Here is a 21,811-nt window from a genome sequence, read left to right as displayed (position 1 = left end):
GACTCAATTTTAAGAATATATAAAATGTTAACACGCTATTTAAAATTATTGTTTATTGTCTAATTTGTGTTATAGAAAATCTTAAAGTCATCTTAATAAAATCTTCCAATCCATAATAAAATATTAGGAATCTGGAGACAATGATTTAATGCTACTTTATTAAAACAATGTTTTTGTTGGCTTGTATTGGTAAAAATGTGTAGTTATATAACAAGTAAATTTAGTGAAAATTATAGGAGAGGAGAGACGAGAGCAGCGGTACGATGAATTTTTTAAGTTAAGTATAGGGGTTTATGTATTGAACATGTTTGTGAAGCAGGTAATAGTGTGATCAAGAATTCAAGCATAAAACGGGCACGACCGCTTGTTCATAATTATATATAATTTTATTTAAATGAACGTATTCGTATTTCCATTTATATGTAAATATTGCAAATCGATGAACTTGTCAAACAATAATAGAGTTCAAAACCCATATTTTTGGTCAATGTTCATAGTAACCTTTAAAAATAATTTATGACTGGATATTGTTTATAAGGATTTGAAAACAAAACATCTAACATTTCATCTGATTGATAACATTTAGCACTAATCCATTATCATTAAAGAAACGGTTTACTTCAGATCGTTTAACAAATCAAAACATGTTGTCATCGAAAGAAAGCCTCTATAAACTTTGTCTGTAACGTTGAATAAATTCAGTAAAACAGCTTAAAAGTTCTGTCATAAATAAACAAAACGTATTTTGGCGGCAACGTATGTTTTGTCTGTTAAATGTTTGAATGCCATCCAGGAATGGGACACAGATTAAATTTAAATTTACAACGCAGGTCTTGTTTTTAATTGATCATTTGAATTTGGTCAACGGTAATGGATGGTTTGTTTTGTAGCGAAAGGTAAAAGCCTTTAGAATAACACCGAAACTGGCTTTTCCCGGGTTTCGTGCTATTTATGTCGTATAATAAATAAAGAATATCTTAGGAGAGCAATAGATATTTTGGTTTTGAAAAGGTTTATTGACTGTAGTGGCCAATCGCACAGACTAACTATATGCGTAGGACATATTTGTACAAGTGAACAATTGGATGCGCAAATATAAGTGCGTTTTTCTTTCTATCTGTTATGTGGGATTGTTACTCACTAAGACGACTAAAAGCCGTCTGTGAGGATATATAAATTTAATTATTGGATACCGTGTAAATGAGTGACTATTGGTTTTTTTTCAGATCGTTTTCAGAAGAATCTACATTCCGACCGTACCGTACCGTAGTTATGAGCTTAAAATAAGCTCATAATGATAATAATAAACACACTGACAGAATCATAAACTGCATCAGTGATCAATCGCTTTTGAAATGAACATTTTAATCAAGAATTTAAACTTTTCGTACAAATTTAAAATTAATCCTTTAGTTTGGTAAGTTAACTACATAACATCATATTTAGTATCGTATCCTGTGTCACATTGTATGCTGGAAAGGGCCAAACAATTTTTATGAACAAAACTGAAAAGTGTACCATAAATCAGTTTTTAAAATGAAAAAAGTTGATGTACAGTTTTTTTTCCGTTTAATAAGGTATATTGCGTCAACGTGTAGCTTACAGATTCTCGTAGGTCCGCATGTATCTGATTGGGGTTATTAAACGGTTCTCATGAAATTCTCATGAAATCGTTGTTCTTAGTGTTCCCACTATTATGGGCATAGGATTAGTCACATGTACAACATTTTTAACTGTCCCAAAACATGCTCAATGGGATTAAGATCCGGGTTACGTGCTGACCAATTCATGGTGCGCTTCCTCTTCGCAATATTGTCAAATTGGTGTGGGATCTGGGATTATCTTTCATTACAATTTTCGCCTATTAATCCCATGTGTGAACCAACCTTAAACATATTCTACACTCATCGGTAATCCATATGGAGGTCCATTGCTCTTTAGTGCAATTAAGATGTTCTCGCGGAAATCTTAAAAGAGGTTGTCTGTGAGCTCCAGAGGGCTTTGGATTATTTATTGATCTAAAGGAGATCATTGCTGCTTAATTAGCCTGATTTTTATTATTCGTGCACGTACGTTTTCTCTGAGCTCTTCATTCAGCTCTCTTTTAATTTTTAGTAACATGAGAAAACGATTTCTTAGGAAAACAGTAATCAGACGCCGCCACGAGTGACTGCTTGAGTACTAACCGTACCGGATCTCCTATTCATAAAAGCTTTTTCCAACCTTCGTCTAAATAATTCGTAAACAGATTCAAATTTTAATTAATTGTATTAAGTGTTTAGTCCAAATAGGCTGTAAGGTTTTTTTTAGGGCATTTTTAAATAATTTTTTTTTTGATCAATGAACAGACTAGTCATTTTCATTTAGTTTAATCTAAAAAGTTTGTATACTTATCAAAAATATCAATTTAAAGTAATCCTAAACTTTCTAAGTCCATCAGTGTATCATTGACCCGTTGCAGTTTCTAAGTCCATCAGTGTATCATTGACCCGGATAGATAAATTTAAAAGATGCCAGCACGTATGGACAGCAGGAAGCACTTACTAACACCATAAAACAAAATCACATTACATTTTAAATAAATAAATAAAACCACAACAGAGGTAGAGGAACATTTTATTTATCAATTTGTAACAAAACAATCGATAGTATAACACTTTGATAAAAACACCTTATTAATCCTATCAAAAAGTTACAACGATTTTAGCAATTTCTTAACAAAATACTATGCCAGCTTGATGGTATCTACAATATTTGTACAAAGCTAATATAATATCTAAATATTTTTTTTTTTAAAAAGAATTCGTAATTCAAACTCTTTTCTGTTTGAGCAATAAGGAGTTTGAATTATAAAATTTTTGTATTGAAATTTCGATGTATGAACACGAGTAATATGCTTCCGGTTATAATAGCGCTGCTCCTGAAACATAAATATGTTTTAATTTCAAACCCTGTGCCTATAAGCTATATATATGTATATGTATAGGTAATTGCGTAAGGTTAAGTTTGATTAACTTCAAGTAACTCTTGAGCTAGAAAAAAATGAATAATCGAAGATTATACTTTTTTTTTAATACTAAGCTGGTAAAGAATCAAATCAGTACTTGAATATAACTCTAAAAATTTAATTTATTTTTGACATATCCATTAAAAGTGCAAAGAATATATGAAATGGAAATAAAATTTAATCACTAATCAAGTTATTTACAACATGTTAAATATAATAAAATATTATTAAGAAACATATTTTTTCTATAATTACAAATTAATATATTTACCAAACAGCCACACGACCGACGGGAGAATGTTTGACAAAACTATATGGCGCTATTCTGTAGTCCCGGTCGTTTCGAAACTGTTTCAATATCTTGTCCGCTCTGAAATATTACAGTATAATAATAAATATAGTTCTACTATTGCCTTTGACTGTTATCATTTCGTCAAATGAGCTTTAATATTGATGTGAGTTGATGGTATTTTTATTAGTAAAATGCTAATAGAATTGGAAATTTATTACCTAAAATTGGATTTAGAAAAGAGCGTTTATTTTATTAATTGGACTTAATACATTTTGCTTGAATATTTGACTTTAAGTATCTCAAATTTCGAATTAAATGATTAAATTTTCTGGACAATTATTTTAATAGATACTAACTGAGATGCCCCGCGAAGTAAGCGATCTTTATCTTCTCGTTTAATTATTATTATCGTATTACATACAGACATTTTGAAACTGAAGGTCTGAAAGCAATTGCATAACCCAACATGATCGAAAGTGTATACGAGTTTTGTCAGAAATAGCAATACTTAATCGCTTAGATGAGTTTAAGCTGACCGATGTCAGGAATGAAAAATCGATGCTAATAATATAAATGTATGAGTAACTCTCGTCTGTCTGTAATGCTTATACATCTAAACTGAACGAATGTGAATAATACATCCTACTTGTAGTGCTAAATGTACCGAAGTACCTGGTTTTGGGAATAATAACATATATATATATATATATATATATATATATATATATATATATATATATATATATATATATACATCCTACAACCTTTTTGGCGTCATGTACGTGGTGCATCATTACGACGTCCCCAAGTTCCCCTTACTTTACTTAACATTCTTATTCATTTCCAGGTCCTTGGGATACGTCGTTTTCCGATAAAAAGAAAATCCGCGATATTCGTCTTTCAGTCATGCCCAAACATTTTCGAACCCCTAACCATGATGATACATTTAAGGCATCCTAGATATATTGATCATAATTTACCTATGGCATCGATTATTTAGCGTCCTCACAGGATGGACTGTATTTGGAAGTGCGACGTTGCCAGCTTTAGGTTTGTTGTCTCTTTCTTTTCCTATCGCTGTTCTGTACAAACATTTCAACGTTTATTTTGTTCCAATATTCGTAAGGCTTATATATATACGGATGCCCAATATGTTATAATGTGTAAATACGAATCTTTTGCTTCCTATCCTGGATTACGCCGACGACTGTTATACACGTCTCACGGAGGATCAGCGAAAAACTTGGGCGATTTCAAAATTTCTAAATAAGATTCATATTTGGTTTGCGTAAATATGATCGTGTCTCTCATTTTCGCTCTTAGCACAAGTGGCTCTGCCCATAAAACTTCATCGGAATAATTATGTCCTCTCTATCATATTATTTTGTTGTTGTATTTGTTATCTCCTGTGTTTTATTTTTCCTGTATGTCATAAAAGTCTACCTACCAAATTTTATATTTACAATAATAAAATGATAGTACTTATAATAAAATGAATTTACTGGGAACAGTGCTTCATTTTATAGTTGGTAGCTTGCAGCCACATAGTACCACCTCAAATAATACTGTATGGCCTCAAGATCACTATCGCTCGGCTATCGTACAAGGTTCAATTTTGGGTCCCTTTCTATTTCTGGTATAGATAAATGATCTTCCTTTCTATGTTAAAGGTATTTATGATATAGTGTTGTTTGCTGACGATACTTCACAGATTTAAAAGGTTGACAAAAAAAAAACTGACTATGACGACATGAACGGTGCGTTATCACAGATACACAAGTGGTTTACAGTAAATAATTTAGTTTTGAATGCTCAAAAAACAAAATTTGTAGTTTTTACCCTACCCAATGTTAGAAAGCATAATTATAAGATATCTTAAAACGGTGACCGTCTTGATGTAGCCGATACTACGGTGTTCTCAGGAATAGAATTGGATTCCAAACTTCAGTGGAGTCCTCATTCATTATCCCTAACAGGAAGACTCAGCTCCGCAACATACGCGGTTAGAAAAGTTAGACAACTAACTGATGTTGATACCGCTCGTCTAGTATATTTTGGTTATTTTCACAGTATTATGTCATATGGCATATTACTTTGGGGTAACGCTGCAGATATTGGATCTGTCTTTATTTTACAAAAGAGAGCAATCCGGTTTATTTATAATCATGGACTCTCTTCGGGATGTTTTTAACAAAGTAGGAATACTCACTGTTCCGTCACAGTATATTTACAACAATATTATATATATTCACAGCAACATTGATCACTTTGATAAAATCAGTGATCATCATTGTATGTGCACTAGAACTAAGGATAAACTTATAACGCCAAGTTTCCGACTCCGCAGTCAATAAATCCTTCTTGGGGCAAGGTATCCGATTCTATAATAAAATTCCACAGACATTTTTAACTTTGCCGTTTCGTAAATTCAAACCGTTTGTAAAAAATACATTGGTAAAAAAAAGCATATTATTCGAAACAAGATTTTATAGATGATAAAAAAGCGTGGAGGTAATACCTGTTGACTTCCTAGCAGGATATATTAATTTATATGTATAATTGTATTAACTAACACGACATTGAATTTCTTGCCGGTTCTTCTCGGTAGAATCTACTTTCCGAACCGGTGGTAGCTACACTTAATTTTAAAATGACGATTCAAAAGTGTTTGTTAAAGCGTACTTAAATAAAGTTTATTTTGATTATGTTTTTTTAATTGGGCGTCCGTATGCAGCTATTAGACGTCTGCATATAGCTATTGGGCGTCCGTATACAGCTATTGGGTGTCCGTATACAGCTATTGGGCGTCCGTATACAGCTATTGGGCGTCCGTATACAGCTATTTTGCGTCCGTATACAGCTATTAGACGTCTGTATATGGCTATTTGGCGCCTGTACAAAGTACTAAGCTTTACGCCGGTTTGATTACACCGAATAATAAAAACTACCAATCACAGATAACAGAAGATTTAACAGTACATATACCAATCACGATTGATATAGATGTTGTACAAACTTTCACCCCCTTTTAGTCCCTTAAGAGGATGATTTCGTGGATAGAAACTATCCTTTCTTTCTACTTTCCTTTTTAATCTCGTTAGGGTATGATTTTGGAGACAAAATTATCCTATGTTCTTCTCTACAATGTCTCCATACTAAATTTTATCTAAATCGGTTCAGCAGTTTAAGCGTGAAAAGATAACAGACAGACAGACATACTTTATGTTATTATTATGAATAATTAATATAAATATTAATTATTGTAAAATATTTAAAATTTTTCTTCCACGAAGTCCTCGGGAATTCATATATTGATTGTTAATATATTTAATAAACATTAAATAAGTTCCAATAACAGTTTATTTCTACACACTGATGTAAAACAAACAATAATCAAGCACCGAATAGGTATTATGCAAGTCGTAAGTGAAATGAGCGAGACGGCAACGTCGCAATTTTGGACGCCAAATAAGCGAATCCGTAGTCAGGAATTCCCCTCGATATACTGTGTGCGATATACGCGCTGCGGCAGCGCCTCACCTGCGCGGTGATTTCTTCGTGAACTTTTCAATATTTTATTTCAACTATTTTAAGCGACTTTTACCTTCCGTCGATTTTTGTACTACAGCTAGCTAGGATGAATAGGACCTCAGTGCCACCGGCTAAAAAAGTGGCGTCCGGTATACGGACGCCAAAAGCAGGTGGACGTCAGTTTAAATGCATTTTCGCCTTCAGTGGACGGCCAATTGTTTGCGGGATAAATATATATATATATATATATATATGAGACAACATCACTTAGACACATAATCTACATCGACTCAGCCGGGAATCGAACCCGGGACCTCGGAGTGGCGTACCCATGAAAACCGGTATACACACCACTCGACAACGGAGGTCGTCAAATATGATGGGTGTAATTGTTAAGAAATTGTTAGCTCGTAGTGAATACTTACACGTTCCGCGAGCTGGCCGCAACGAGAGCAGTCCGGCTGCCGTAACGTCTTATGTCCACAGAACCGAAGCTGGCGAGCACAGATGTTATCTGTATTTACAAGCGAATCGATATTACATATATTTCCCGATAAATAAATCGAAGGGTTAATTGGGATCTTAGGTTTATTGAATATTATAAACATACCAGAGTAAAGCCTACAATCTATAGTTTCTTCCATACTCATATTATAAATGTGAAAGTACCTCTGTCTGTCTGTCTGCTCTTTCACGACTAAAGGCATGAAGCGAAATTGATGAAGTTTGCTATGAAGGAAACTTGAAGTCCAAGGAAAGACAGGCTTATTTTGTCTAACACATGTCATCCAACCTCCTACGACGCGAGCGCAGCCGCGGGAAACAACGAGTATCATATAGATTCCATTTTTGTAGCGGATTAATGTGAAGCTACCACCGGTTCGTAAAAAGATTCTACCGTGAAAAACCGGCAAGAAAATCAGTAGTTATTTTTCACGCCATTTTAATTACAGAGTACAAGAAAGTAGTACAAAGAGAAGGAGTAAGAAGTACGGTGTTAGTACAAGAATCAACAAGTACTAAATCTAGACATAATGTAATATGCCTACAGAAGTTAGATGACAGTGAACGTCATTTTCAATCTGTGCCATAAAGCATCACAGAATTTGGTTTAAGTCGTTAATCGTGTAAGCAGATTTGTTGCCCGCTGATAGTAGTTCCTAAACTTGGCATTGTTGGAGATAAGACATTTTCTGCGCCACTAAAGCGCTGCCAGAGATGTGATTTAGATGTCTCAATGTGTATTGCTAGCACACTTATCATGCACACGGAAATTGTATAAGGAAATGTCATGAAGGATTATCTGGTCGTAAATACTACGTCCAAACATTCGTTATTTATTACTCGCTAATGTTTCTTTAGATTCAACTAATAGTTAATAGTACTGTATTTATAATAAAGTTTTAAAGCGATAGTTGTTTTAGTATCTTAAAGAACTTTTTAAATTATGTGTTATTTTCTATCAATAATTAACTTTAATCTCATCGTAGTAATGCAAACATAAATAAATTTAACCAAATAATCGATAAAGTTTATTTGTTATTATCCAATCTCGTCCAATCGAAATAATACCATTCCCAGCTCTATTCGCACTCGGCCAGCGCGCCAAATGCTCAACATAAATACAGCTGCGGCGACATCGCTACCCGAATTATATTTATATCCTAACCTTAAATCAACCTTGACAGAGGAATGAAAAATGACTTCTCTTACGTTTAAAAAATCAAACAGCTCGATGTTTAAAAAAAATATCCCGGGGCCAAAATAAAGATCCACTCGCGACACTCGACCATTATCAATCCGTTTTAACTAGCAACGGGAGACATGCATGCGCGTGTGGGAGTGCGTGCGCGTGCGTGTGTGCGTGCGCTGGCCGCGCGCCAGTGCGCCCGTCCGCCGCCGCGCCGGTCTCTGTGTCGCAGCGTGTCGCACCGTGTCGCCTGTGTCACTTGCCGCGAGCCAGAGCTCTTCGAGCACCGACGCCGTGACGCGGCAGCTGGAATACGTCCCGCGAAGCGACGTCCCACCGGCCGAGGTGACAATTATTACTACCATAACTGTTCCGTAACATATGGACTCTAATTTTGGCTCCGAGGATCGGGACGACTCGTGCGGAGCGTGTTTACTAATCGATACGTAAATAGCATCACCTCGAGCTCCTTATGTAATGATCCTGGCCGGCGACTTTGTAATAACGATGCCCGTTATGTCTCTTCGAGACAAGTGCGTCGTTATTACTGTTGCGACGTACCCGGGAGACTTATAAATAGCAGTTATTATGATAATCAATTACGTTTATCGGGCGATAAATATTATACAATAGCATATATATGTATATAAAGATGGTACCTTTCCGACGTTAATAACTCGTTCCTTAATTGATTTAACGTGAAGTAAATCGGGGCGATGACTCGGCGGATCGTCGTTCACGAGATTCTGTAATAAAATTATCGTTAAAATTTCGTCGTTATTAAAACTCATAAAAAAATCTTGTGTCCAATTTTTATTTTATGGATATTTTGATTGCACTTAAATTAACACAGTAGTGAGGCCTAACTAATGAAACCGTATAACATCTTACGGGCTGGCATGGCGGGGGTTACTAGTGCAGCTCATTCTTGCTGTGGGTACCTACTAGTCGTCTTCACGTGTCGACTCCATTTCCACTTACCATCAGGTGGAGTGGACTCATATGCCTTCCCGGATAATATAAAAAAACCGTATAACATTTAGAAGTATGTCTATCTGATCTGAACTTCAGAGAAAGATTAAGTAAATGGCGGGAAATTACCTCATTGCTGGTGACCACGTTACAGCGTTAAAGTGAAGTAGTTTTCCATCAATGTATGATGAATGAATAATAAAAGAGCAAAAAATGTTCAGCCTAGAACCTGCGTTTATGTGATAAGATTCACAGACACATACTACAAAGCTTTCCTCTATATTTTTTTAAGATTTGCAATTATAGGTGGAATAATGGATAACGCATGAAAATAAATAAAAAAGCTGATATTTACTAGACTTTTCTTTGTAACTAAATTTTACTACCCCTAAATCCCTTACTTTATTTATAAAAAGAAAATAAGACAACATCACATATTTTACTCTGATTCCAATGTCAGTAGCTAAAGCACTTGTGTTATGTAAAATCAGAAGTAACGAGGGTACCACAAACACCCAGACCCAAGACAACATAGAAAACTAATGATAATCTACATTGACTCGGACGGGAATCGAACCCGGGACATCGGAGTGGCGTACCCATGAAAGCCGGCGTATACACCACTCGACCAAGGACGTCATACTTAATATGCTTATCTTCATCATATTTCGTATAAATACAGATATAGTAAATACTTTATAGTATGGGATCACTTTTTCAGAAATTGATCTATTTTAGAAGCAATATTACTCAATGGTTAAAATTAAATAAGAAATAGGAAAAATAATTGGTTTAAACTTTGATAAGTTTTGACTGTTAAGCATATTTATTTATATATTCATATTTTAAAAAAAGTAGTTCTAATACCGACTATTATCGTAGAGCCAAAAGTAGAAATAAATCTTGAAATTTGTTTTATTTTTCAATGTTAGATCATGATCGTTGTATGTATTCTCTTAGAAAGGATTTTAGGTAATGTTATCTTTAAGGGAGCTAAGAAAATAGTATTAATAACTTTGTATTCTTTATTCTTCATGAAAATTTGATTTTACCATAACAAAGTCGACGCAGAAAATTGAAGATAGCATAGAAACATGTCATAATATTTCTGTCTCTTAATGAAAATAATACAATAACATTTTCTTCCCCTGACAGTGACAGTTTTTAATTTTAAACATACGGCGCATTTGGTTCTTTCGTACATTATTATACCTTAAACTCCTAAAGGTTGTTAGCAAGTGTAACAGCAGGCACAAGATAATTGGTACCACCAATTATCTTGTTGAAAAAAAATCATACGGCGCCAATGTTTACGAGTGAGTGGTGACCACTTACCATTAGGACCCAGCTTTTCCATTGACCGATGACTTAAAAAGAAAAAAAACTGAAAGGACTGTTCTCAATTACAATATTCACTTCCAATATTTAAAAATGCTATATAAATGTATGCATACATAAAATAAGTATGATAATTTTACGTTTTACTCACCATATAAGCTACAGCTCCCCGAATTATATTAACTTTGTTGCAGAAAGTATTGAGAGCAGCAAGTTTTTCTTTCGGTCCGACCGGTCTAAATTTTCCACTGGCATCACAGGCCGCCCAGTGACCCAAACGGATGAAACAGTACCCTAAACAAAATGAAATCCAAAACTATTATCAAATATTATTTTAACGATCTTTTATTTTATTTGCAGAGACATTCGGAGTCTTATATTGCTACGATTGGCCAGGACTTGAAAAGATAAATAATAAAGAAAATTAACGTATGCTGCCTAATTGTTGTCCTTTTAAGGGCAAACCTTATTGAAATTTCGTATAAGCTTAAACTTCAAGGAAGGACATAATACTTTTAGTATTTAACGATTGACGAAAAATCCTTAAAACGGGAGCAAAATCGCGCGCGACAAATATTACTTTATAATACTGCGTTTACGTTATCGAGTAAAACATAAACAGCCTAAAATGGCTCTCTGTTTGACAAGGTAAAGCTAATTCCAGTACAGGGCGCTTCAGTGCGGATTGGTTACGCTAAGGACATATATTTCTCATCTCCAAACATGTTATCTATACAAATATTATAAAGAGGTAAAATATGTAAGTTTGTAAATTTGTATGTAGGGGGTAATCTCTGTAACTTATAATACAATTCAACAAAAATTTTAACTGGCAGAAAGCTACATTATTCCTGAGTGCTATAGGCTATAAATTGTTTCTATAGCATGTATATTAACCGAGCTATCACAACTTTTGTCAAGCAAGTCGGAAAAAAATATCTCAAAAAACAGAATTATTTGCGTGCGCTGCCTAACTTGCTTAAAATTAAAAACAATGTATAGCTGCCTGGTTCGTCTTAATTATTTCTACAAAAAAGTCCACGGCACCATATCTCTATCTTTTATTTTTTATCTTTTATATACTAATACGCAAGTGAAGCCGCGGGCGGCCGCTACTTAGTTATAAACACAAATTAAGCACACCAAATGTGATGGTGCTTGCATGGGTCTAATCTAATTCTTAGGTTAAATCTAATCAGAAAAATAAGACAAATGTATCTTTATTATAATACCTGTTGGCTTCCAAGCAGAATATATTAATTTAAATAATTGTATTTAACTAACATGAATTTGTATTTTTTAAATGTTGAAAAAGAGTATCTACTGACTTTCTTGCCGGTTCTTCTCGGTAGAATCTACTTTCCGAACCGGTGGTAGCTTCACTTAATTGTAAAATGACGATCAAAAGTCCTTGTAAAAGCCTACTTGAATAAAGTTTATTTTGATTGATTAGCATTCGTTTTAGGATAATTGTTGCATTACATGAGCTTGGCCTGAAACTGTTATTTAAAAAATAGAATCATATCATGGGATAGGAGTAAAATAGGAACTAAGTAAAAACAATTATAAATAAAGTAGTATGCTTACTAAAATACATGAAAATGTTCATATGGATACACTTACGTACTCTTTAGACAAATAAACACTTGTGTGTGTTGAAGTGGGCAGAGGATTACACCATGATAGGAGAGATCAGACAGGTTATTATTATTGTCATCAGTAATTTAAACGTCTACAATTACGTAAAACTGACCATGTGTAAGGCCTTTAAAACAAGTCGATAAATGTGAGCTATTTATAATAAAAACTTAACCAAATATATAACATAAGTAAACAAAATATATCTAAACTAGTATATGAAGAGAAAAAAAATATGTAAAAGTATGATTGTAATGATTTTGTTGCATCATATTCTTTCTTTCAATGTAGATACTAGTAGCAACTAAAAATAATTTATAGATTAAATCTTACCTGAACAATACGAGTCCCACCCAGCTTCATGGTATGTTTGCTTCACATCAAATGGGATTTTAATTTTAACAATATTCATACCAGTTTGCAATCTTTTACACTTTCCCTCCAAAAAGAATTCGTACAAACTGAAAAACGAAACATAAAATAATATAACAAACTAAAATGAGCTTTATTTACATTAGAATAAGTTATACAATTAATAATACCCCTTACTCTTGGAGCGCGTTTGATTTCCATGTTTCATCGAATGTTAATTTTCTGCCCATTTCATGAGATATGTACTTTGTATCGAATATTGTTGGAAAAAGATTATTTATATTTTTTTTAAACACAGAATAATTCTTTGGCAAGGGTCCTATAAACTGACTGTGTAAAAGCACAGTGTCTAAGAAAATATTGTGACCCACAATAGGTTTTTTATGCTCTGCGAGTAAATTAATTATCTGCGAGAATCCTAATATATTGCTCATTAAGTTTTCTTCCAGTAATATCATTGGTGCATTGTTTGCTCCTTCTACATCCTTATCTCGGTATATGAGGACCTGAAAATATAAAATTATTCATTTATTAGTTGGTTGTTAAGAAAACAAATAGAGATAAAACCTATCTACAATAATGGAACATATTAATAAATAAAAATAAAATGTATTTATCAAAGAGACTATTGCAAAATTATTAAGTATGATTTTTGGTAGAAAATAGTTTGAAAAGTGTTTAAAATTACTTAATAACATTGTGAAAAATTTAGTTTGAATCAGTCCTTGATTGCCAGTAAGCAATTATTAATCAACTTGATTGCAGTTCTATAAACATGAAATAGCACAATAAATTCAGTAACTACATTGTATAAGTATATCAGTAACAATATTTATACAAACTACAATACTTTCTCTTAAGCCCTCTTAAGGAGGTGTTTGATAGCTTTTGTATATTTACAATGTAATTTTAATTCACTTTATTATATTGAATACTCAACAGAGTGAATTGTGATAAACAATGGCATAGTCCTTAAGAACTACACAGTAAAAATTACCTTATTGCTATTACCTAAGCTATCAGTCGTAAGTACATCAGGAAATCTCAGTCTTATTTCATTGTGGACGATGTAACGCATCACGGGGTTCTCAATGTCAAAGTATAGGGTTTCTTCTTCACCATTCATCAGCCATCTGGAATTTGATATACTGTTTATATAAAAACCAATAATATTAATAGCATGGTGGCACAAGATAGAGTTTATTTGATATTTCCAAATACCTATCTTTACATATTTGTTTTTGGAAAATAGATTAGTTAATATACCAAATGATACTAAGTGGTCACATTCACTCATAGACACTGGCACTGTAAGAACTGTAAACCAGACTTTCCTTAGTTTATTGGTTATATTCCCTGTATTTAAACATGTTTCATTCTGTATCATTGGTTAAGATCTTGAATTATCTATTATATTCAATATGGTACGAAAAAAAATTGTATGATTAAATGAATTTTAGTGAAGTTGTTCTACTAGGGAAACATATACTTAAGAACTACATCTTGTGTTCATAATATAATTGAGCTGTTAGTCAATCTGATGGACTGTTTAAATTTCCATATTTAAGTGTATATACTTAACTTCAATTGGAGTGACTGTTTGTAACATAAAAATAACCATTTTATACAAAATGCACATTTATGCATTTTGTATAAAATATATATTTATATATATAGTCCTATATTTTATAAGACATCATTGAAGATCCTATATATTCAATGATGTCTTAGAAAATATGGGCTCTCATTAGTAATTATATAATCTATTAAAAATTTTTTTCAACCAGCTGTCTTTACTTCTTTGTGAAATAAAAGTAGCAAACAAACAGATAGACAAAAATTGTATATGCATAAATGTGCATTTTGTATAAAATGGTTATTTTTATGTTACAAACAGTCACTCCAATTCCACTATATGTATAGATAATATTAATTTACAAATGCTTTAATTGAATGAAAATTGAAGAAACATACTTTGAGACCTCAGAGCAGTATTGCTGTAGAGTTCTTTCATCATCCATATTTATACTATTAATTAGATTAATAAACAGTGTTTTATCTTGTATCTGCTGCCTTATAAGCTTCTCCTCAGTTTTACTCAAGTAGGGAAGGCCATCATATATGAACTGTGAAATAATAATAGATAAATATTAATTACATAATAATAGCTAGTAATTAATTAATTAATTAATTTATTAAATTGTTATGAATAAGTCTGTAATCATCACGGTAATGATATATTTACTATTAAATTAATACTTTGGTAGACAAACAGACTAAATTTTACTACTAATATTAACAATACTGTAAAAATCATGTTTAATGTTTCTATCTTGAAGTAATATAAGGGTTATTCATATTGGTTTTAGAACAGGACTGGATATAATTTCACATTTTATTTACCTTGTTAAAATTAAATTTGTGTTTACAAAGAAAACGAAGTGTTGATGCTTGAAATATAAAGGACTGGTCTATATCACCAAAGGCTTGCGGACACAAATGGAATGTGTAACCAACAGCGGTATAGCTGTCTTGTTCTCTTTCATACTGGAACATTGTTAGGCCGACTTGAGTCATAATCATTTTGCTCACTTCATTTTTAATAAGATCATATCTTTCTTTGCTGGTGTCGAATAATCTGAAAATTGCATTTTTAAAATTTTTACATATAATGAAACTAGTTGTCGTTGCGTGCGTTTGCTTGCGTTTTTAGTACTTGATTATCAGTCGCTAGGCATAAAAAGAAGCCTATGCCTTTTCTGAAGGTATAACTTCCTAAGGGTTTAAGCTTGTGGCATCCCATCTTTTTAAAATTCACTTCAATGGTTTGGCTATGAAAGACCAAGAGACAAGGTTCCTTTCGCATTTATTATATTGATATTAGATATGTGTTATGAAATTAAAATATACGTACCTATGATTAAAACATTCACCCGATAAAATTGCTGTAAATTCTGCATCGAAACCCACAAAACACGATTGTTTCAAATTTTTGGTTATGTTGTCTAATTCTTGAAAAAAGTTATTTTTTGTAATCTCCATTATATAGCTTGTGGTGAAAAATTTAAGAAATTGCAAGTACAATATTTTGCACTGGTGTATAACAAAATATATTTATTTTATTTACCCTCAAAAACTATAAACAATAGTTATTTAACTTGATTGACATAAGTGACAGACAGCTGAAAGACAGTGGCATTCCGTAGCGTATAACAGTCAACACATTTTTAACTGTCAGCAAAGTCACTCGAAATTTAGCATTGAAAGTTCTTAAAATATTGAAATCTCAGAATCCATGCTTTTTTAATTCATGGTACTTAAACGTAATAAAAAAATATTAAAAATAATTCGACGTACATAACAATCAAGACTTGTCGTTTTAGTTGGATAATGTGTTAGTCTTTTTGTTAATTTATTTAAAATTACTATTTTTTTATGTTGTTGAAGCCCATTGTATAAATAGTTTTTTGAATTATTTAGTTGCTATTTGTCTTTTCCAAAGTCATAATTTTTTTACAAATTCCAAATGTTGATTCCCTCATTAATAAATGCTTATCGTAAAGCATCAAACTCCACAAAAATCAGGGGCAGCTGTAAATATATTTCAAGTATAATAAATAAATATTCACATTATTATTGATGTATGACACTTTACGTTAGATTATTGAAATAATATAAAATTTTATAGTATAAAAATAAATGCTAAAATTTATAAAATGCTACGTGATTTTATCCATATTGGATAATAATTATGTCGTTGATGTTATGAAATATAGTAACGAAAAAGACATATTTTTAATTAAAACACACGTTTTATCAATATTTACAGTTAGTTATTTACAATTATTTATTGAGAGGTGAGATGTTTTTATTATATAAAAAACAAAATGGCGTCGTAGGTGCGGTAAAAGATTGTAATTGCTATCTTTATTTCTATATTAGTATTGTAAATATGAAAGAGTTCTCTGTTTTTCTGTCTTTCTTTCACAACCAAACTACTGAACCGAATTTGATGAAATTTTGTATAAAGCAATCTTGAAGTTCAAGGAGGAACATAAGCTACTTTTTTGCCTGGCACATGACAACCATTTCCCTAAAACGCGAGCGACAACTAATTTATAATAAATATCTGATGGCATTTTTTTGTATACATATCTGGCATTGTATCAAGAAACCTTTTTTTTAATGTGAATTTGAATAGCGTTCGCTTGGAAATGAAGGTATAAATAAAAGACTACATAACAAGATCTTTAATCTCTTTGATTGAAAAGGATCTGAGCGGGAAATGTTCATTTCAGCCACGCTTATATTATATTATGATCTTTTGATAAATAATATACAGTAAAGTCCTTTTCTTTTTTATCTGTATTTCCGTTTTAAAACAGTTGACAATTTTGGATATGGGTTTTACTAAAACAATACACCTGGTTGTATAATTGGTAAAAATTTCGTACAAAACTATGTCGGTGTTTTATCCTAAAATGATTTCATACTGGCTTAAGCTTAAAAGGTACAAAAAAACGATGTAATAGAATATTGTAGGTTTTATAAAGGGTCATCATGTATCTTTAAAGGTACATTCATAATTACTATTTTTATTTTTAAGAAATTATTTAAAAACTTTATTTATTAAGCCAAATAAAAAGATTATTATGTGCATATACCCAATTGAAAATGTATTTTACTATTGTAATGATTTCTTTTTAATCTCTTTTATGGGGCACTCTCACTCATCTCAACTTTCGTGAGGCCCCGGGGGCATAGGCTCCACAAGACAAGTCAACTCAAGTCACTTAAATCCGGCCTTGGTTGACAATAATCAAAAGTACCATAAGATCTTGAATGTGTATCGCATATATAATATACATCTAATTTAAATATATATTGGTCATTAAATGTCACCGAAGAAAGAATTAATCAAAACGGAAGCTCGCCAATCGTTTCACTTTTTTCTTCTACGAACATAGGATTTTTGACGACTTATGCGAACTTTTAGATAGTTTTACCGACATCTAAAATCTAGAACACATTTTATATATCGTATTTTATTACGGTTTTGTATAATTTTATTATATTATTCTATTACAGAGAAGATCATAATATTTCACATTGGATTTACAGTTGTCAAAGAATGGCCATTTTTAACAATAAATATGCACATATTCAATGATGTTCTAGTAAACAGATATGTTATTAACGCGCAAAAAGTGAAGACTAGAAAACGTCCTAATTGGGACGTTTTCCTTTAGTCGTTTTACGTAGTAATACTTTATAATACATCATAATTTCGTAGTAATACGTATTGCGTAATTAAAACATCTAGTTATCCCTTTTATTTATTGTTTTTATCAAGCTATCCTTTTTACTTTTAACGAAATTTAAAAATAAACTAAAATAAACGGTCCCTGGCGCGGCACACTTTTTTCTGTTGTTTAGTATGGATATAACATATCTGTTCATTAGAATATCATTGCACATATTACAATAATAATGACTTATTTTTACTAAATTAATATACCTAATATTGTCAGGATTATAAAAATAATGTCTATAAATAAATAATGACATGTTTAAGTCAAAGCAATGTAGACCATAAATACACGTAATACAATACATATTAAAAATAATGTTGTAATGTTAGAATAATGTTACTTATTGTTTTTCTCCATATTGAGTTAGATTACATAAGTGCAGTATGTAGACCGGGCCAAGGACGGTCGCTGGCGAAACTTAAGGCACGGTGAGGCTAACCTGCATTTTTATTATGAAATCATAAAATAACGCCTTCCGTGCTGGTACCTTTTACTTTTTGTCAGAATGCGATAAATTCGTTATACGGAATTTTATTTATGTGAATATGTCCATATATATATAATAAAGAATAATTTTCGATGTGTAAAATTTTTATTGCAATTTTTATACAGAGATAGTATTCAAGTTTAATTTTTTTTTTTCATATTTCACTAGGTTTTTTACGTAACATTCTGATCATAAACATAAGTATTAAAGAAACAGGGGTACATCAAATAAATAATATTTCAGTGATAGCAATTTTACTTCACTTCAATGTTTCGTACACTCCATCTTTAATCTAGGATAACCCCTTTATCTCATATGGAGAAAAATCTAACAAATTGAATTAACGTACCTTTTTTAATATAAGAAACAAATAAGTTGCTTAAAAATCTACTGAATCCCATATTTTCGATAAGAAAATTAAAAATATGCGGTATGAATTTAATTGTTCATACTTCAGATAATTCCAAAATGTCTTGCATCGCTCGACATTAACATTTAATATTACTTGCATAATACATTACATAATACTGCAGAGAGAGTGTTCAATCTCAAAGTATACGATTTACTTCCGAATTGGAGCCCTGTCTTGGCGTCCGAGACCGACGCTGTATTTGGTTACAAGTTACAACACGCGGTAAATTGTTTCCATTCTTCCAGTCGCCACTTGATGGTAGACTCGCGTGGCCGTGTATGGCTTCATAAATAAAATCAAAATAAACGTAATAAAAATTAATATTGAAATTAAAATGTCGTAAGTTATGCCTACGTTGTTGGTCTGAGTTATACGTGAAATTAAAAAATATATTTTTAAAAATGGAAGCGAAAAGTGATCTAGATCCCCGTAGTGATGTGATAAAGCCAAATTACATGCTCATGTCCTTGCAGAGGATACTAGTGTTGTCAGTTATAATGGCCAGTGTTATTGTTGTTGTTTATTTTACACCAATGCCAGGTATGACTACTTTATATGCTTAAAACTCGTTTCGAATACATTTGTATTCATTTATAAATATAAGTTTTTCTATTATTAATTGCTTAATTATTTTTAATACTTTTGAAATTAATGAAAAAGGAGTAATAATTCCTTTTTTTTAATTACAATTAGGATATTTACATAAATATTTTATAATCATAATTTATCAGTGTGTCGATATTAAATGTAGATGCGACGTACATTTAGGTATTTAAATGCATATATAATATTAGTAGAATGATGGCGAGTCATATGGGAAAACAAAGTAACTAGGTAGCACGTGTTTAAAAAAATAAAGAGTTGTGACAACTTTTAACAAAAAAATATGGGAGCCGTGATTTGGTTCGTAGCGTAATGGAAAATAATGATGTTTGCGGTATTCGCTTCGGTTTTTATGCACTTACACTTTCAACAAATTACCTGTTGCTTCGAGTCTGATAAAGTTGTTTCAATTTTAAATAACACACTGGAGATGAGACCGATAAATTAAATAATTATACGTTTATAATAATGTACAATGTACTCAAGTAAAAGTAACGGTATGTAAAGATTAACAAATTGTAGTAATTTATTTTGATTACAGAGGAATACTTCGAGAACTGTGATCGCGAATGCCACGAGCTTGATTGGCCTATGATATGCCGGGTTAAACTCGTCATCGAAGTTTATAAAACTTACAGCAAGTACGTAGACAAAATCTATAAAATCAATATCCGTTCAACTCCATATTAATAAAAATATTAATTACCAATTTTTCTTCTAGGTCTTGTAACAATTGTGCTGAAGATGGCAGTGATTGTTCACCAATGTGCATAACAGCGGACGGTCGAGAGCGTGGGGTGCTTTCTGCGAACAGAGAATTGCCGGCTCCTGCATTCCATGTGTGCCAAAATGACATTCTCGTTGTAGATGTAGTTCATCGTGCGCCAGCGCATGCGCTTTCAATACACTGGCGAGGTCAGCCTCAGAAAGAGACACCGTTTATGGACGGAGCGCCAATGCTCACACAATGCCCGCAGCCCGCTTACACCACTTTTCAATATAAATTTCGTGCATCAGCTGTGGGTACGCATATGTACCATGCACATTCGGCTGCTGATGCAGCTGACGGTCTGGCTGGTGCATTTATAGTTCGCCAATCACCTCGCTTAGATCCACTGAGAAGCCTCTACGATGTTGATGCTACCCAACATACAATATTTATTGCGGAGTGGGGCCATTCCATGGGTCCGCTTGCTGGAGTTACATCTAAAATTCCCGATGCAGAATCTTTACTTATAAACGGCAAAGGGAATACGCCCGAATCTTTGGACGCAGCACTATCGAAATTTACCGTCGAGTATGGTAAAAGATATAGATTTAGGTTAGCGTATGGTGGCGGTTTCAAAAGTTGTCCTGTGAATTTTTCTATCGACCAACACGCTCTTACATTAATTGCTCTTGACGGACACAGGATACAGACAGAAATCGTCAGTTCAATAAAGCTAGGAAGAGGCGAGCGCGCTGATTTTGTTTTACATGCGAAAAACCCAGTGGGCGTGTATAAAATAAAAGTTGTCGCTGATAAATCGTGTCAAGATAATTTAGAAGGTGAAGCTAAATTAATCTATACAAGTGCTGACAAGACTTTACTTCAAAACGAGGATAGTGATGTACTAGTCAATCGTGAGTTCACAACAGTGGTTAGTGACAACTGTGCCAGTGATAGTGTGTTGTGCTTAGATGAAGTTCACTCTGCGGAAAAACTTCCTGCTGAATTAACAGCAACTACGGATGAAGTTATTTATGTGCCTTTTAATTACTCTACGCGGCAAATAACAGCGAAACGTGTCGGTGAGTACCCATAGAAAACTATTATTGTTTTATAAACTAATAAATCAAAACTTTGATGGTCTCGTTAAATGCTTAACTGGCCCGGAAAGTAGTAAAAACATGTTTTTTTACACGTATGTCTAAAAAAAAATCAATACATAAAGTGACTTAGATAAAGAGTAATAAAACTTAAAATTGTGTATAGAATATGCTAAATGGTGTTTATAAAGTGGTCAGCACCCAAGAGAAGTGACAATAGTTTGAGTGGATGTTAAGTGTTAAAGTAAAAATGAATGAGACAAAATACGTATTTGATTAGGGCTTTATATTTAACCACTACCAGTTAGGTGAAATTTGTTTGCGTAACGCATTTATTACACGGAGCAT

At 32.5% G+C, this 21,811-nt stretch overlaps 2 protein-coding genes across 2 annotated transcripts in view; one reads left to right on the top strand and one right to left on the bottom strand.

The window, feature by feature from the left end:
* Positions 1 to 2,600: 2,600 nt before the first annotated feature.
* On the bottom strand, positions 2,601 to 16,015 carry LOC124533829 (pre-piRNA 3'-exonuclease trimmer-like). The gene is made up of 11 exons (XM_047109361.1): positions 15,755 to 16,015; positions 15,244 to 15,478; positions 14,815 to 14,966; positions 13,838 to 13,973; positions 13,018 to 13,346; positions 12,802 to 12,929; positions 10,982 to 11,124; positions 9,180 to 9,266; positions 7,256 to 7,344; positions 3,279 to 3,377; positions 2,601 to 2,920 (listed from the first exon to the last, which is right to left on the bottom strand). Exons 1-11 carry the CDS (start codon positions 15,880 to 15,882, stop codon positions 2,848 to 2,850), a joined length of 1,599 nt encoding a protein of 532 aa, XP_046965317.1. The 5' UTR covers positions 15,883 to 16,015; the 3' UTR covers positions 2,601 to 2,847.
* A 3,259-nt stretch (positions 16,016 to 19,274) lies between these two features.
* Positions 19,275 to 21,811, top strand: part of LOC124533762 (laccase-2-like) — a 28,363-nt gene continuing 25,826 nt past the window's right edge. Inside the window, exons 1-3 of the mRNA XM_047109256.1 lie at positions 19,275 to 19,591; positions 20,196 to 20,295; positions 20,376 to 21,445. Of these exons, the coding sequence (XP_046965212.1) occupies positions 19,453 to 19,591; positions 20,196 to 20,295; positions 20,376 to 21,445 (1,309 nt within the window). The 5' untranslated portion in view covers positions 19,275 to 19,452. The remainder of the gene's footprint in view (positions 19,592 to 20,195; positions 20,296 to 20,375; positions 21,446 to 21,811) is intronic.

The sequence above is a fragment of the Vanessa cardui genome, chromosome 11 (assembly GCF_905220365.1).
Source record: "Vanessa cardui chromosome 11, ilVanCard2.1, whole genome shotgun sequence".
Classification (NCBI taxonomy): Eukaryota; Metazoa; Arthropoda; class Insecta; order Lepidoptera; family Nymphalidae; genus Vanessa; species Vanessa cardui.
Note: the sequence above shows the minus strand (reverse complement) of the source record. Positions and strands in the feature narration are given on the sequence as shown.